The sequence below is a fragment of the Carcharhinus amblyrhynchos genome, chromosome 29 (assembly GCF_965287045.1).
Source record: "Carcharhinus amblyrhynchos chromosome 29, sCarAmb.v2.hapA, whole genome shotgun sequence".
Classification (NCBI taxonomy): Eukaryota; Metazoa; Chordata; class Chondrichthyes; order Carcharhiniformes; family Carcharhinidae; genus Carcharhinus; species Carcharhinus amblyrhynchos.
The window spans coordinates 12,130,966-12,149,146 of NC_137352.1; the positions used below are offsets into that span (position 1 = coordinate 12,130,966).

The window sequence follows — 18,181 nt, forward strand, 5'->3', positions numbered from 1 at the left end:
AGAGATATAGCAAACTATGAGAGTAACATTGTCCCAAAACATTTCTTCCCAACATTACATTTAAATTTTTATTATTTCACCATAGATCCTGCTTTGATTGGGGCAGGGGAAACAGGCTTGAAGGGCTGAGTGGCCTACCCCCCGCTTCATTACCTGTTATCTAAGCCAATGAACATGTTCTGTAAACTGGCCGTCTGACAGGGACAAGTGACCTGATGGGACCACAGAGCTAAGACAATAAAATTTGATCTGGCATCAGTTGTAAGATGTAGTAATTTATCTTAAAAGTAGTGGAAGTTGAAAATCTGAAATGAACAGAAAGTTCTGTAAATGGTTATCATCTGAAAGGGGGTAAGATGGATGAGAAAGGCTGAGGCTCTTGTGCTTATTTCTGGAAGCACCGGCTAGTTTTAATTTACATCATTAATTTTCACCCTCTGACTTCAGCACTTAATTCTCATTTTCCATTTCTGACAGCAGAGGACAGTTGCTCTATATTTCCAATTGTCCCTTTGCCAACTTTCAAAAGCTCTGTGTAATATACCAACTAATCATTACAATCAGATATAAGTACATCACCTCTCTAGCTCACTAACAATTGCTCAGTCAGAGCACTTTTCAGACAACTAGACTTTGGTTTCGGAATTCTTTATTTGATGTGACCTTGAACATTCACTCATCTAGCTAAAATTTATAAAATGGTCTGCTCCAGAAAATAACTTAGAAAAGCAAACTATGGTGGTTAGCATTGCTGCCTCACAGTGCAGGGGATCCAGGTTTGATTCCCAGCTCAGATCACTGTGTGGAATCTGCACGTTCTCCCTGTTTCTGTGTTGGTTTCCTCCGGGTGCTCCGGTTTCCTCCCACAGTCTGAAAGACATGCTGGTTAGGTGCATTGGCTGTGCTAAATTCTCCCTCAGTGTACCCGAACAGGCACCGGATTGTGGCGACTAGGGGATTTTCACAGTAACTTCATTGTGATGTTAATGTAAGGCTACTTGTGACACGAACAAATAAACTAAAAACAATCATGCACAACTAAAGATGTTATTGCACTACAATGCACAGATCTGATACTTTCAGAATGTCAGCAGTCGCTGTATTTGCTTTTATTATCTGATATTTTCTTCCTTGGTTTAGCTCATGTATTCCTATTAATAGCTACATCTTGATGTGACTAAATGCACCCATGACATTTGTTAGTATATGCTTTATAATCATTGACAGAATGCTAACGATTGATTACAGAGATAATATTGAATGACTGCAGATAAAAAGCCTTTGCTCTATTCGATGAAAAGTGTATATAAATGACGTTAACAGAGGAACTAATTTTGTGTTATACTATGTGGCATTTTATGAACCAATAAAGACCAAAGCAAAAGAAACAGGAACTAAGCAATAGGTTTATTCATATAGTTGACTTTATTTAAATGGAAGTTTCACTAAGGCAGGAGAAGTAAATGTTTATTGCAGGCTAACATTTTAAGGAATGTGTGATTATATAGCAATACAAAAATGTTACATTTAAAGCGAAAGGCAATACTTTAATGGCTTGAAGTCAATTCGCACAGAACTGAACAGAAATGATCTACTTCTGCTGAGGTCCAGCGACCGCTGGCTTTTCCTCACGGGAGATGGGCACAGATCGCTCTGGAACATCAGCCACCTTCCTGGGACCAGAGATTGTAAGAACTCCATCTGCCGACAGGGAGCTGGTGATCAGAGTTGGATCAACTCCTGCTGGGATCTTGTACTTTCGGTGGAATTCTCTAGAAACGTAGCCATGTTCATCCTGCAGAATAAGAGGTTTGACCGAGTGAGTATTCAGAGCGATGGTCAATCAACTCTAAGGAATTTCCGAACAAAAATATTTAATTTTCTCTTTTTGACCATTTAAATATAGAAGACAAATAAGCTGCAAGACAATATTCCAGACAATCCAAGTCTCTGAAATTGTATTTCACATCTATCATTGGTGACTGAAACTGAATTCAATACTTCAAAGTGTAAAGAATACAGCATAGGAACATCAACCCTACGCCAATCATTGTCCTAACTAGACCAACCACCTTTATCCCTCTGTTCCCCGCCTGTTCAAGGGACATAAAGTGAAAGAATTAAAGTGCCCCCTTTAAATGAAACTCCTCAGTGGAGTGTCAGAAGTTAACATAAAATTTTTTAATTGTCTAGAAATAATCATAATATATGAATTTATCATGGATTAATGTTTGCTACTATCTTAAATATTTAATACTTAATACAGGGTAAATATGTAGGATTATGGTGATAGAGTGGGATTGATGTCAGTGCAGGCTCCATGGGTTGAATGGCCTCCTTCTGCACTGTAGGGCTTCTATGAATGGAATTCCATTTGAGCTTGTGCAGTTTTGATTGGGCTTGGAACTCAGAAAGGGAAAAATTCCAAAAAGTGTGACACCCTGTCAATGGGATACATATGTTTTGAAACATTTGCTAGTACTCAAATCTGTGCCATTACATTGTCAGAGCTTAAGAACTGGAGGAAAGAGAAAATAAACTCTGGCAACGTTACGCAATACCGTTCCCAGACTGCATAAAAGTGTAGGCCAAATATCACTTTCAGCTAAGTACTTTGATGTCAACAGAACTTGCTTAAGTGTGAGATTCCTGAGTGCACATGCAGTTCATCCCAAAAAACACGGATTAGTCCTTACAGCACTGGCTCAACAACTTTTACCAATATAAGAATAGTAATTACACTTTGAAAATAATGAATTGACTATAAAGCACCAAGGAAAACTTTGAAGATGTAAATATGTTCTATAAATGCAAGTTCCCACAAACCAGAAAGATTTGATGCCCTGATTGCATTGAGTTAGTTGATCTCAGGGATAGGAGCGTCACAATTTATTTTGGTTAGGGGTGGAAAAAGTGGCAGAATTCCTGCTCCTGATCCCTAATCCATAATCCCCCCTGTTGGAAGTATACAACAATGGCTGGTGAGCGAAGACTGGGTTGGATGCAGCTGTGATGCCCATAGCAGTCAAATAACCAGCCAATAATCACTGCAGTGGCCCATGCTTGCGCAGTGATCACTCAGGATGAAGTTCAACCACAAAATATCAGATATTAACAAAAGGTTTGCCACTCACAGTCACAATTTCTGCTGTTATCTACAGGCCTTGACCATATTACAGTCTTGTAACTGAGTTCCAGGAATGAATCTATATTTAATTTTGCACGGCCAAGGGCATGTGATGGCTTAGTTCAGCATTAAAGAGTGCTGTATTGCTTCGTTTCAGCGGAGGGCAAACATTCCAGTCCTCAATTTAGACTGGCCTCCATTGGGGTATCTGCTGACTTGTTGCAGGGAGCCAACTAACTATATCACAATGATTGTTTTAGCAGGCATCATATTTCCCCAAATCAAAAATTGGCTTGTTCAACACCAGTATAATTCAATGTTTTTCATGGTGGTTGGGCAAATTGAGAATGTTTTGCAAATGAATAAGAACACTTTAAAGTGTTGATAAAGTATCTGGCATCGCACCAGCAATAACTGATCTGGCACCAATACAACTTTGAGCAACATCCTCTAACATTGAAGTAAACTGGTTTGGTTGGAATTATTTCATCAATTAAAGAGTGTTTTCCGGAGATTTGCAAATCTTTCACTCTTGTGCAAAATTACAGGGCCTGATTTTATTTATATCCCTCCAGATGATTTTAAAATCTGGCTATAGCTTAGTTTCAAATCTCAGTAAGGAATGAAGTCTTCAGCCAATGCCAATGCAACTTCAGCTCCTGGCCAAATTAGCGCCTTGTGAAGGAATAGGCATGTTAACTCTTCCCTCACCCAAAATGTGACTCCTACAATTTATACCAGACCTGCAATACTCTGCTAAGCTCCCCCATCTGATGAAAGTGACTGCAAACACAGGGCAAGTCTAAGATGGGACAAAAATGAGGCAAAAAGATGTGACATACCTGACGTTCTTCATGCTGAGCTTGGATTTCAACAAAGTCACCCAGGATTTTGACTCGGATTTCTTCAGGAGTGAAGTGTTTAACATCAAGGTGAATTGTAAATTTATCCTTGTCCAGTCTCAGCTGCAAGAGATAGAGAGAGCGCATACACTTAGGAAATAACGAATGGCAAATTCCAAAGCTGTTTTCTTGTCATCGATATTAGGAAGGTGATAAAATGATGAACCAGAACTGGGATCATGAATTTCTACAGCTTAACACTAATGGCATCAGTATCTCATTCAGGATACTGTACAGTACATGATCACTCAGGAGCCGAAATGTGCTAGGTTAGGGTGCACACTGGGTCAATTCGTCATTAGCTTTAAGCCTCAACCATTGTAGCTGGAATAGAACATTATATTATCCTCTGTAACTTGTTACATAATACTATAATTAACAATATAAATACTACTATTTCTTGATAAACTTGGAGCAAGACTATCAAAATACTTTAACAATCTTTTGTGAGTGGTCCATGTCCAATAAAACCTACAACATAAAGCTTGCAAATACAAACGTTGCACTGATCTCTTTAAAGGCAGTCACAATCCTGTCTTAAAATTTCTTTGTTGAGAATTAGTGTTTTTATTTTCCACTACTAAAATTTTAAAGTTCTTCCCCATTTGACTGTCTAATGACTGTAGCCCAATCCATCAGGCAAACCAGCCTCCCATCCATTGATTCTGTCTACACTTCTCACTGCCTTGGAAAAGCAGCCAGCATAATTAAGGACCCCACACATTCTCTCTTCCACCTTCTTCCGTCAGGAAAATGATACAAAAGTCTGAGGTCATGTACTAACCGACTCAAGAACAGCTTCTTCCCTGCTTCTGTCAGACTTTTGAATGGACCTACCTCACACTAAGTTGATCTTTCTCTACACCCTAGTTATGACTGTAACACTTCATTCTGCATTCTCTCCATTCCTTCTCCATGAATGGTATGCTTTGCCTGTATAGCACGCAAGAAACAATACTTGCTAGTACATGTGACAATAATAAATAAAATCAAAAGTGATATAATACTGTTGTGTCATAGATCGCAGATTTTGAGTGAGCATTTCCAATGTAGAATTTTATGCAATAAAAGTGCATAACAGGCATTCAAGCGCAGAAGGAAATCATTAATGTTGCTGAACCCTATGCTAGAATTCCTAATATGCATTCCTAACATGTGAAGCACTGTTATAAACTTTTAGAATATATTCCATGGGTTAAAGTAAATATCTATTCCTTTCAGCATCAGCACGAACTATCTACAGGGTGCACTGCAGGAACTTAGAGTCATAGAGGTTTACAGCATGGAAACAGGCCCTTCGGCCCAACTTGTTCATGTTGCCCTTTCTTTTTTAAAGCCCCTGAGCTAATCCCAATTGCTCGCATTTGGCCCATATCCCTTTATAGCCATCTTACCCATGTAACTACCTAAATGCTTATTAAAAGACAAAATTGTACCCGCCTCTATTACCACTTCTAACAGCTTGTTCCAGACACTCGCCACCTTCTGTGAAAAAATTGCCCCTCTGGACACTTTTGTACCTCTCCCGTCTCACCTTAAATCTAAGCCCTCTAGTTTTATCCTTCCTTACCTTTGGGAAAAGATACTGACTATCTAGCTGATCTGTGCCCCTCATTATTTTATAGACTTGCCAAGGCTTTTTCAACAGCAACTCCCAATTGTTACAAGGACAGCAGGTGCATGGGAAAATTACCCCTCCAGTTCCCCACCAAGTCATACACCAGTCTGATTTGGGCATTCCATTAGCACCACTGATTAAAATCTTGGTATTTCTAACTAAAAGCACTGTGGGACAGATAATATCCAGACTTGGGCTGACAAAGTGGCAAGTAACATTTGTGCCACACCAATGCCAGGCAATAACTATCACCAATAAAAGACTTTAACCATCACCCTTTGACATTCAATGGAGTCATCATTGCTGAATCTCCCACTATCAACATCCTGGGGTTGATTATTGACCACAAACTGAATTGGACTAAACATGTAAATACTGTGGCTACAAGAGTAGGTCAGAGACGAGGAACCCTGTGGAAATTAACTCACCTCCTGACTCCCCACAGTCTGTCCACCATCTACAAGGCATAAGTCAAGAGTGTAAATGGAGTGATCTCCACTTGCCTGGATGAGTACAGTTCCAACACCACTCAAGGAGTTTGACACCATCCAGGACAAAGAAACCCACTTGATTGCTACCCCTGCCACAAATGTTCAATCCCTCCACCAACAAACAGTGGCAGCCATGTGTACCATGCATAAGACGCACTGCAGGAACTCACCAAGGCAGCACCTTCCAAACTCACAAGCTCTACCAGCTAGAAGGACAAGAGCAACAGATAGCCAGGGAACACCACCTTCCAAGTCACTCACCATCCTGACTTGCAAATATATTGCCGTTTTTTCACTGTCAATGGGTCAAAATCATGGAACTCCTTCCCAAAAGCACTGTGAGTGCACCTACACCTCAGGGACTGCATCAGTTTAGGAAGGCAGCTCACCACCACCTTCTCAAGGGCAATTATGATGGGCAATAAATAAGGCTTTAGCCAGCAAGACCCACAATCTATAAATGAATTAAGAATAACACAAGTGGGAGTGGTTCAAAAAGAGGCCCCTCAATTTCTTAAGAGAATCTCGAGATGGTCAATAAATGCTGGCCTTGTACATGACACCCATAGCCAAGAATGAAACAAAAAGTACAGGATAACCAAGAGACTGAACGATGAAACAGGGAACTCAGTAAAAAGGCAGGCTATAATTGCAGATGAGTAAAACATAAAATTTGAAATAAATTGTAGGATGAACGTTTTATTAATGTGTGATGAAAGTTTGGCATAATTATCCAGCAGGTTAATGGAGATTAAATTGGGGTTGTTCAAAATTCAATTATGTGCTGTGAAAACAGCTACACATTTCCTCACTATTCACAGCTGTTTTTGACAGGAGGGGAACTCCCTAAGAAAGGTTCAGTCAGTTGCTTTAGTGCATCCTGTAAATAGTAAATACAGCAGAGAGTGGTGGGAGGAGTTGATGTTTAAGGTGATGGATGGGGATGCTGCACAAGCAGCAGCTCCAGACTGGACAGCCAGTTAGGAAGGATTAGTCGGGTAAATTTATTTATTACTTTATTAAAAGTTTAAATATTAGTCTGGCAAGTAGACTTACATTATTAACACATCAATGAAATTACTGTGAAAATCCCCTAGTTGCCACACCCTGGCACCTGTTCGGGTACACCAAGGGAGAATTTAGCACGGCCAATGCACCTAACCAACATGTCTTTTGGACTGTGGGAGGAAACTAGAGCACCCGGAGGAAATTCACGCAGACACAAGGAGAACATGCAAATTCCGCAGGGGGCGGTGGGTCTGGTGAAAGAAGCACTGCCAAAGAGTTGGTGAAGGCTCGATGGGTCAAATAGCCTCCTCCTGCACTGTAGGGATTCTATGAGATATGAATTGATTATTCTAGCAGTCTCTTGACTTGTGCCTTGCAGGTGGTGGAGAGGCTTTGGGGAGTTGGGAGTTGAGTTGAAGGTGTGATCAAGTAACCACACCTGGTGGTTATGTAGCTAGTCCAGTTGAATTTCTCATTGATGCCAACATTCTAGGTTGCTGATGGTGAAAGATTTAGCCATAGTAATGCGAGTAAGTGATGAGTGGTGGAGACAGCCATTGACTAGCATTTTTAGCATTGTGTGGTACAAATTTAACTAGCCACTTACTAACTCAAACACTCAGAATGCAAGAAACTTTCTAACACTATGCATAATAGGGAAGGGATTTAAAGGCCCCTTTTCTTAAAGCCCTGGGCTTCACAGCAATGATTCCAGACATGTCAAATATATCTGATCTATGGTGCAAAGTGCTAACTCTTGCTGGAGAGCAAGTCTGAGTCAAGGATGGAGAAAGAACATGGTGGCACAGTGGTTAGCATTGCTGCCTCACAGCGCCAGGGATTCAGATTCAATTCTGGCCTCAGGTGACTGTGCAGAGTTTGCACATTCTCCTCGTGTCTGCATGGGTTTCCTCTGGGTGCTGCAGTTTCCTCCCACACTCCAATGATGTGCAGGTTAGGTCGATTGGTCATGGCGTATTGCCCCCTTAGTGTCAGGAGGATTGGCAGGGTAAAAATGTGGGGTTATGGGGATAGGGCCTGAGTGGGATTGTTGTCAGTGCAGGCTTGATGGGCCACATGGCCTCCTTCTGCACTGTAGGAATATGAGTAAGAAAAATATGAGAGGGTGAGTTACTCCTGCACCCCTATCAATAGCTGGCCAAAGAACAACATGGAGAATTCCAATTATTGAATTCAAATTATTCAGTTTAAATGTTTGGATGAGTGAGGGCACAATATTATGATTTCTATTAGCTATAATCTGCTCCGTGGAAGATTGTTGGCCAGTTTTCAATGGCTCCTACTGGAACATTCTTTTCATAAACAACATTCTGGCACATAAACTCAACCCACGGAGCAAGGGACAAACAAAGTCATCTGAAAAGACAGATTACATTGCACAAAGACAGATATTGTTGGGGAATATTAACACATTCTGAGGTGAAGCCTTACTCCCACAATTGCACAGAATGTGCTCAGATCAAGTTTTAAATATATTTTCAAAATTTCTTAAACTTAATTTGCAACTTAAAGAACAGTAATGTTGTGAAACGATCCACTTCCAATCTTGTGTTAAGCCCCGATACACAATAAATCTTGCTTTGCCCAACTCCAACAATGCAACTTGCCATGAATTTGGAATTTTAATACTACTCAAACATGGGGTGGTATGGTGGCACAGTGCTTGGCACTGCTGCCTCACAGCGCCAGGGACCCAGGTTCGATTCCTGGCATGGGTCACTGTCTGTGCAGAGTCGGCACATTCTCCTCATGTCTGCATGGGTTTCCCCCAGTGGTCCGGTTTCCTCCCACAGTCCAAAAGATGTGCTGATAACTTCATTGGCCATGCTAAATTCTCCCTCAGCATACCCAGACAGGTGCCAGAGTGTGGCAACTAGGGGATTTTCACAGTAACTTCATTGCACTGATAATGTAAACCTACTTGTGACACTAATAAAACAAATTTAAATTAAACAACCATGATTGTGAGTGAAATTTTAGATCAATTGCAATGATTTCCAAATTAAATGATTCTTAACATGCTGGCGTTTTTTGAAATTGGGTTTTGAAATTGACGCCACCATAAAATGATTTCATTTAAGTAAGAAATGTAACAACAGAATTCAAACCTATACCATGTATGTAATGGTCATCCTTAGCAAAACTACACCCTGCATGTAATGGTCATCCTTACAGCAACAGAGAATTTCTGCTCCTGCTCTAACAAAATCCATTGCACGCGGGTCCAGAATGTGTAAGGGAGCATCTCTGCTTGTCCATAGTTCAATCTTTGGTTTATGCCCAGTGGGCACCTTGGGGTATTCACAGTTTGTCAATCACAATTATTAATTTGTTATTTAACATTAATTTGGGATAATTTTTTCAGATATTAATTGTCTGGATAGATACACACAATCCTACTGGTATTTTTCATTAACGAATGCAACATGTGCAATGGTTACATGATTTAATTATTGAATCTCACAGCAAAGAAGGAGGCCTTTCAGCTCATCTTATCTGTGCTGACCTTTTGGAAGAACTATCCAAGTTAAGTAGCACGGTTCGTGCTGGGCAAAATCAAGCTTTAATGTGGGGGTGAAACGAGCTGGATGATGCTGGTCGGTGACCTGGCATCTTCGAGCTTCATTAGCTTAGCACAAGATGGGCCACAACAAGAGATTGATTCTTATCCCATTTGCTGGAGCAGACTTCAAATGTAAGCCAAGTTTGTGGACAGATAGCACTCCAGTTGATTGTGCCATCAATCCCCCAGCACGAGAGCAAATGTCACTATGTATACACTTTAATATATACTTTCAATGAGTCTGTTTAAGCAGAGTTTTAAACCACTAACAGGATGCAGATTTGATAACTGGCAAGGAATAAGCAGAAGACAGATGATAATTGTATTTAAGTAGCATGTTGTAATGATTTGGAATGCATTGCTTAAAAGGATGGTGAAAGCAGCCCCAACGGTAAGTTTCAAGAGAGAATGAGATACATGCTCAAAAAGGAAATAACTGATGGGCCATGGAAAAATTGGATAGCTTTTTCAAAACTGTCAGCACAGGTATAGTGACCTGAATGGCCTGTGAGATTCAATGATACTGTATTAGGATGGTATGCCATCCCTCCAGTCTATAATGACACAGCGAATAATCTTGCTGAATCATCAGGGGAACATAATAATTGAACTTCAAAATCAATCTATTTTCAAGTTGCAGAAAGTGATATCACCATTTTGGTACCAACAATATTGGCCCAGCAATACTAACAGAAAATGCTGAAAAATACACAGCATTTCAGTCAATGACTAAAAAAGGGGGAGAAAAACAGTTCAACATTTTGATTTGGGATCCCTTGTCAATTCAGTTCTGGCTAAATGTTTCAACTGTAACATAGAACCTAATTTTTCTCTTTTCAGATGCTGATGAATCCTACTGTGCATTTTTAGCCTTTCCTGTTCCCTTTTCAAATTCCAAGTAATCAGAGTTTTTTTTATTAGGTCTCCAGGGCATTAAGGGGTTCAGACAAAATAAAGCTGAACATCCAAGCATTTGGTCTTCATGAGGCGCCTGGAGTCTACATGGAAAATCAATGTTCCTACTAATGTAACTTTATTGTAAGTTGCAGTTGCAAACAGTTCTTGATGTTCCAGTTTAGGATTTAGGACCTCTAACAATTTGCGAACAAGCTGTCATTTCATAGAATCTCTACAGTGCAGAAGGAGGCCATTTGGCCTGTCGTGTCTGCACTGACAACAATCCCACCCAGGCCCCATCCCCGTAACCCCATGTATTTACGCTGCTAATCCCGCTGACACTAAGGGGCAATTTAGTATGGCCAATCCACCTAACTCACACACCTCTGGAGTTTGGGAGGAAACTGGGGCACCCAGAGGAAACCCACGCAGACACAGGAAAAAAGTGCAAACTCCACACAGATAGTGACCCGAGGACAGAATTGAACCCTGGTTCTCATATAACCTGGAATCCTGGTGATATGAAGCAGCAGTGCTAACCACTGTGCTGCCTATTAACTGTACTAATGAATTTATTTTTATATATTATGAATAATATATGAATATATTATATTAATTAGATATAGATTGAGAGAGATGTTCATTATAGAAGCATGGGTCAGTCTCTGCAGCACCCTCCATTACTTAACAAGACCACGATTAATCCTCAACCCCAACTCCATTTTCCTCCAACTCATCCCATTCCAGTTTATTGATTCCCTTCCAGTTCAAAAATCTATCAACCCCAGCCCAAAATGTTCTCAATGACTGAGCATCCATAATCCTCTTGGATGGAGAATTCTAAAGATTCACAACTTTGAGTAAATAAATTTCTCCCTATCTCTGTTCAAACTGGATACCCCTTAACCTGACACAATGCCCCTACATCTCCCTCTTTATTATCAGATGTAGCATACATGTTTATTATCTTCCTCTTTATGGCATATATCGCACACAGGACAATTGGGTGCATTCATTATTATTATATAACAGACAATACATCCACAGAATTTGATTTGAGCAGTTAAGCTGCATATTAAACAACATTTTTGTCAATTAACAAGAAAAGGACAGGACAACTTTAGGAGTACACATGACATACCTCTGAAAGTCCAGATTGTAGCCAACTTGGCAGCCTGAACAAAGGAGATGGAATTCGCCAGTAGAAGGGGCTGATCATAGATGAGAAACTGGGGAAGAAGTCAGGATCAAAGTGTTCCCCAAAATGCTGGTCATAGATACGGGAGGGGAAGAGGGAGTTTGACATGAGGGAACGCCGTAGCCATGGAGTCTGAACTGCAATGTCCATCTTCTCTTCCCGGTTAAGGCAGGTGGGTGTAGAATCGGCGTAACTCTGCTCTCTCCACTCCAGGAGCTGCTTGGAGGCTAGTTGGTGCCCGAACCCTTTATATATACAACAGCACCCAGTCTATTGAACTTTCTGGAAAACTGATGCAAGGCTGATTGAGTCTGTCATGTGATTTCATTGTGGAGGGATTTAGTGTTTGGGGAGGATTAAAATTGACACCAGCAGTGGACCAGTCTCGGTGCTGCTGGACAATGATCTGCTGATCAGTCTCTTCCTCTGCTGGCAATGCTTCAGAGAGCCTCAGAAGATGACCTCATGCCATTTCAAAAGGAAGCTATTGTATCGAGGAGAATATTATGATGTTTCAGTTTTTATTAATGATAAAAGATTTTCGTTTCTTTTGTCCCTGTGGGTGCGTTGGGTTGAAACGGCGAAGATGGTAATCAGAAGTGGTTCAGTCCATAAATAAACTGCTGGCAATAAGCTTCTGCTTTAACTGGATGGAAATTTGTAGTTTCTGACAATACTGAACTGTATAATTTCAAATTGCTACATGACTGAATATTTAACAGGGAATAACATGGGACAGGGCCATTCCCTCGACATCTTTTTTGCCCCTTTCAAAACGCACAAGGCTGGAGGGCAAATAATTGTCCCATAGAAACATATTGCATCAGGAGAATAGACCACCGATTTAAGAAAATGCTGGAATCCTTATGATGCAGTGTACATTGCCTTGTCTTTGGAAATAAATTCAGAACTATCCTATTCATTAGGACTGAAGTTACCAGCAGTTCATGGTACTATATTATCTATATGCGCGAACAATATTAAACTCATACGTAACTGTGTGTACTTGTAGATGTAATTATCCATCACGGAGTAATGATTAATTTTCCAATTTTAAAAAAAAGAAAAACATCCATTATATTTCCTTACAAGCGGGAGATTTGAAGAGAAGTTTCACTGACTTTTAAAACAAAGGTTTGTTTACACGTCGGTATCAGGAGTTGTGTGGACAGCGGACACACTGTAGTCATTTCACTGTCAGTCGGAGACAGAATTTGATTGTATCAAAAAGAGGGCTTTAAATAAAATCCGGCACCGCGGACTGTGACAGAAATGTACCTCGGATAATGTTGTTTAAAATATCCACCTGCCAGCTTAATCCACAGGGGGTCCGGCACAGGAAACTATCTTAAGTAATGCGAGGAGTCTCCTTTAGTTTATAGATCCTAGGTAGCCAAATATAGTTCAGCCAGTATTCTTCAATCCCTATTTTCCCATGATACGGTTGTTGGGAATATGGTAACACTTATCATCTCATCCTTTAATGTTTTATCGGCTAGGCAGTCCAGGGCTGCTTCTTTCTTTTCTAACGGGACAGAGGAGAAGGTTCACCGTCCGAGAAATAATCGGTGTGATGCCTGGTTCAGGGTGTTGGTGTTATCCCAAAAGAGAGCTCCTTTCCTATAGGAAGGCTCCCAGCAGCTTCCTCAGTCGCCCTGGTCTATTTCTGTCCCAGTCTGACCCTCCCCTCTCTCCCTTAGGAATGACCTGACAGAAACCACACCAAGGTTCCTGAGACCGAGCGACCAAAGACAAACAGCCTGATCTTCTGGCTGGGTGGCTGGACAGTCGGGTGTCTCACTGCTCGCCCTCTCTGCACTCCCCTAATCCTCACAATGGAAGACAAGACAATCCCACATGCTTATCCCATGAGTGTAGAATACGAGAAAGACACCCCGACTACAATCTACGACCAGAACTTCGGGGAAGGTGAGTTTATTTTGGCTTTTAGCTGCATGGCCATTGCAAACCTACCTGGAAGAAACACACCTCTATTTACTTTCAATAAAATCTTGTAATCAGGCTCAAAACTATCCACCGCTTGTCACTAGTCTGTGCTGACAGGCTGTAACGAGAAGAGTAGAAAAACCAACCAGGGTAATTGATGAAATGTGCAATGCGAACATGGGCAGTTCCCCTTGGAAGGAGATCTTGTTATGATGGTTACAAATGATTTTGTTCCCTATTTAACCCAGTTGTGGGACAGTGATTGGCACTGCTGCCTCACAGCACCAGGGACCCAAGTTTGATTCCCAGCTTGGGAATCAGCTCCACTCTCTGTGTGGAGTTTGCACGTTCTCACTGTGTCTGTATGGGTTCCTCCAATTTCCTCCCACAGTCCAAAGATGAGCTGGTTAGGTGCATTGGCCATGCTAAATTCTCCCTCAGTGTACCCGAACAGGTGCCGGAGTGTGGTGACAAGGGGATTTTCACAGTGACTTCTTTACAGTGTTAATGTAAGCCTACTTGTGACGAATAAATAAACTTTAATTGTTTGTCCTCCCCCCACTTTCCATTGAAAGCACTGACTCATGTTGGATGATGATTCAGGGCTGTCAAACCCACCCTCCAGTCCACATTTTGCTTAATATCCTTGCAAGACTTCCTTCTGACGGCAAGCTAACAAGCTGTGCCCACATGGTTGGCACTCATGGTTGTTCAACACTCTTGCTGACAATCTTAGCTGGGCAATTTGAGAGATTGTTTCCTCATTTGGGTGGGGTGGCACATCTGTAGGTATGATGTGGAAATGCCATCGTTGGGGCTGGTGTGGGCACAGTAAGAAGCCTCACAACACCAGGTTAAAGTCCAACAGATTTATTTGGAATCACTGGGAATTCCAATTTGGAATTCCAAATAAACCTGTTGGGCTTTTACCTGGTGTTGTGAGACTTCATTCTATATCTTTTTTTTATTCATTCATGGGACATGGGCGTCGCTGGCTAGCCAGCATTTATTGCCCATTCCTAGTTGCCCTTGAGAAGGTGGAGGTGAGCTGCCTTCTTGAATCGCTGCAGTCCATGTGCTGTGGATTGACCCACAATGCTGCTAGGGAGGGAATTCCAGGATTTTGACCCAGCAACTGCGAAGGAACAACGATATATTTCCAAGTCAGGTGGTGAGTGGCTGTACGTGACAATTCTGGACTGTTTGTGTACAATTCCGATTTGTACAATTCTGACTGTGTAAACCTGGAATCCTGGGACCTAAGGGCACACACTATTAACCAGAGTGTGTGAGTTTTTAATGAGGACCAGTACAGACAATATTTTAATTAAGAAATGGTGAAATATATTACTCATTGAACAGCAAATGAGATCTTTGGAATATAGAGCCAATATTAATATTAATCGTGAATATATAGTATCTGATAATGCTATGGTTACATCAGTGATGGGCAATCTGTGAGCAGGGGAGGGCCATATGTCTCTCATCTGGAATCTGATTGCGGCCCACGGGATATGTTGTTTACCATTGCCCATGCCCAGAGTTGTCACATTTCAGATTGTTTCCTACCAGTGTGATTGATTCGCACATAAACCAAGGGCAAGTGAAGTGAGATGTATGCTGATTGCTCACAACATTGACTGCGAGAGCCATGCCTCCAAAGCGTAAATACTTCTTTCATTTTGCTGATGACAGTTCTAGTAATTTATAAATGATTAAGCATTTTCTATGACTCGTTATGAAATATTTGGTGTGTATTAAATGTATTTCGTCTTATTCATGTGTTCATGATTAGCGAAGAAGGCTGTAATAACTGTAAAGGTGACTTGTTGTAGCTTAAGGTTACAAAGGATTAATTAAGAACAATAAATAGATAAGTACAAACAAGGGTCTGACAAAACTGAGCGCACAACTACTCTCCACTCATCCCTGGCTCCAACTCCAACTCCAGCTAGGATTTCCATCACTGAGTTACATCTTCTGTTGTATATATTTTGATAACTTATTAACCTATTAAACTATTTATTAACCTACATTTTTCAGGCTTGTCCCCGGAGGATATTTTAGCTCCTACATTGTACCACGGCTACTATATCAGACCCAGGATCAATAAACAGCTAGATCGAGGCTTTTCAACTATTGAAACAAAGCATCATAAATTTCAGGTATTCCTGGATGTCTGCCAGTTCCTGCCAGATGAGATCTCAGTTCGGACAGTGGACAACCTTCTGGAGGTGTCTGGGAGGCACCCACAAAAACTGGACAGTCACGGCTTTATCTCCCGGGATTTCACGCGCACCTACATCCTGCCCCTGGACGTGGACCCTCTGCTGATTCGGTCGACCCTGACCCATGATGGTGTCCTGTGCATCGAGGCACAGAGGAAGGGGGATGAGATTCAGCCCATTGTCAACAATGTGAAAATCAACGTGAAATCGCCGCCACCCGTGGCCAAAGAGGCCGGGGCCAACAACAGTAAAGATGTATAGTTCCTGAAGTAAAGAAAAGAGCTCACTGACCCTCTTTACATGATTGATATTGATAGCAGGCCTTTTGTTGATATATCTGAGTCTATTCTAGAAACCAGGGCAAATTATTACAATGAGTAGATTGCAAAGTAGGTTAGTTTAAAGTTGCAAATAAATCCTTAGAAAATTAATCTTCTGCATTTATAAAGCTAGAAACCTAATTAATAATATTTGTCACAAATGAAATCTGAGAATTGTAATGAAGAGTGCAATTTCTTACACTTTGTCCCTCTTTTCTGGAAGACACATATTGGAACATATTTACACAAAGATCTCCTCAGCTACCAGGATCTGTCTTCACACAACAGACTATTCAAATGCAGGGCTTTCATAGCTCAACCTGAACCCAGACTAAAGATTCCCTCTCTCCAACATACTCCCTAAGCCCTGGCTCCTTTGACAACTGTTGGTTAAATAAGCACAAATTAGAGATTGAGACCAGGATCTTGCCTGTTCTCTATAACTGGATGGCATGATGACACAGTGGTTAGCATTGCTACCTCACAGCATCAGAGCTACAGGTTCAATTTCAGCCTCGAGTGACTGTGCAGAGTTTGCACATTCTCCCCGTGTTTGCATGGGTTTCCTCCCACAGACCAAAGATGTGACAATTAAGTGGATTGGCCAAGCTAAATTGCCCCTTAGTGTCCCAAGATGCATAGGTTAGGGGGCAAATACATAGGGTTATAGGAATTGGGTTTGGATAAATTTGCTGTGTTGGAAAGTCAGTGCAGACTGGACGGGCAGAATGGCCACCTTCTGCACTGTAAGGATTCTGTGATTCTATAAGATTAGAGTGGTCTGATTCTGTAAAGGGAGCTTGCAGATTGGAATTTGCCTGTAAATTCTCAGCTCCATTTCAGACCAAAATAGTACTGAAATGATTTTTTTGTGTCTATTTATACATGTAACATATTGGGACATCTTTAAATGCACTCACCAGCTGGGAAACCCATAGGATCAAGAGAAACACTCGATTATCACTTATTAGCATCAATGGAGAGTAAAATCAGTCCTGTCAGTATACTGTCAGATTTGATAGGACAGGTTAAAATTACCCCCAGTAATGAATGTTAGATGACACTCTCAAAACTTTTGGACACAATAGTATGTATGAATATTTTATATTTTCTTCTAACTAGTTAATGAGTGTTCCTTTTGTACTTGCACCTAACTTCCAGGGAGACCCAAGCACTGGCATAAAGTCTTCGTACCCTGGTTAATTTAAATCTCCCTTTCTTATATCTAGTTAGTTTTCAGCACAGCCCAATCAATACAGCATCTTTGGAAAACTCCAACTTTTTGTACTTGACAATTTTTGTTGTAAACGTGGGTGTTTTTGTGAACCTTAAATTGTGATTAATTCGCCGTCCATTGATTACTCTTTCTGTTCCACAGTTAAGATTGTACGACAGAGACAATAGCTAATAAAACATGCCAAAAATATGATCATTTGCCCTGACTAGGTTCAGTTTTTCTGATGTGCCAGAGATTTTGCTCCTTGACATAAGTTTCTCCCTCCTTCCGTCTTTCTCTAGTTGAGAGTAATTACTCTCATGGCTCTGACTATTGGTCTGTGACCAATTGCTAAGAAATGCATGAGACCAGCTTAGAGATGTTTTACTCTTGGACATTCACTTCCTCCCCATAGGCAAATATCACTCAATGCCCCTCTCTAATCTGTGTGCTAGATAAGATATGAAATTGTCAACCTGATCCTGCATACTGTCACAATCTCGATCTCCAACCTTGGCAAGACCAAAAAATATAGAAGAAGTAGGCCAAATGGCTCATTGCGTCTGCTCTGCCATTCAATGAGATCATTACTAATCTGATATGATAATTCTTAACTACACTTTCCCAATTTATGCCCGATAACCC

The 18,181-nt window shown here is 41.0% G+C and overlaps 2 protein-coding genes across 2 annotated transcripts; one reads left to right on the forward strand and one right to left on the reverse strand.

Moving 5' to 3' along the window:
* Nucleotides 1-1,406: 1,406 nt before the first annotated feature.
* Nucleotides 1,407-12,312, reverse strand: cryabb (crystallin, alpha B, b). The gene is made up of 3 exons (XM_080214698.1): nt 11,769-12,312; nt 3,970-4,092; nt 1,407-1,795 (listed from the first exon to the last, which is right to left on the reverse strand). The coding sequence occupies exons 1-3, from the start codon at nt 11,973-11,975 to the stop codon at nt 1,592-1,594; spliced, it is 534 nt and encodes a 177-aa protein (XP_080070824.1). The 5' UTR covers nt 11,976-12,312; the 3' UTR covers nt 1,407-1,591.
* A 382-nt stretch (nt 12,313-12,694) lies between these two features.
* Nucleotides 12,695-17,749, forward strand: hspb2 (heat shock protein, alpha-crystallin-related, b2). Its single transcript, XM_080214697.1, has 2 exons — nt 12,695-13,754; nt 15,816-17,749. Exons 1-2 carry the CDS (start codon nt 13,661-13,663, stop codon nt 16,259-16,261), a joined length of 540 nt encoding a protein of 179 aa, XP_080070823.1. The 5' UTR covers nt 12,695-13,660; the 3' UTR covers nt 16,262-17,749.
* The last annotated feature ends 432 nt before the right edge of the window (nt 17,750-18,181 follow it).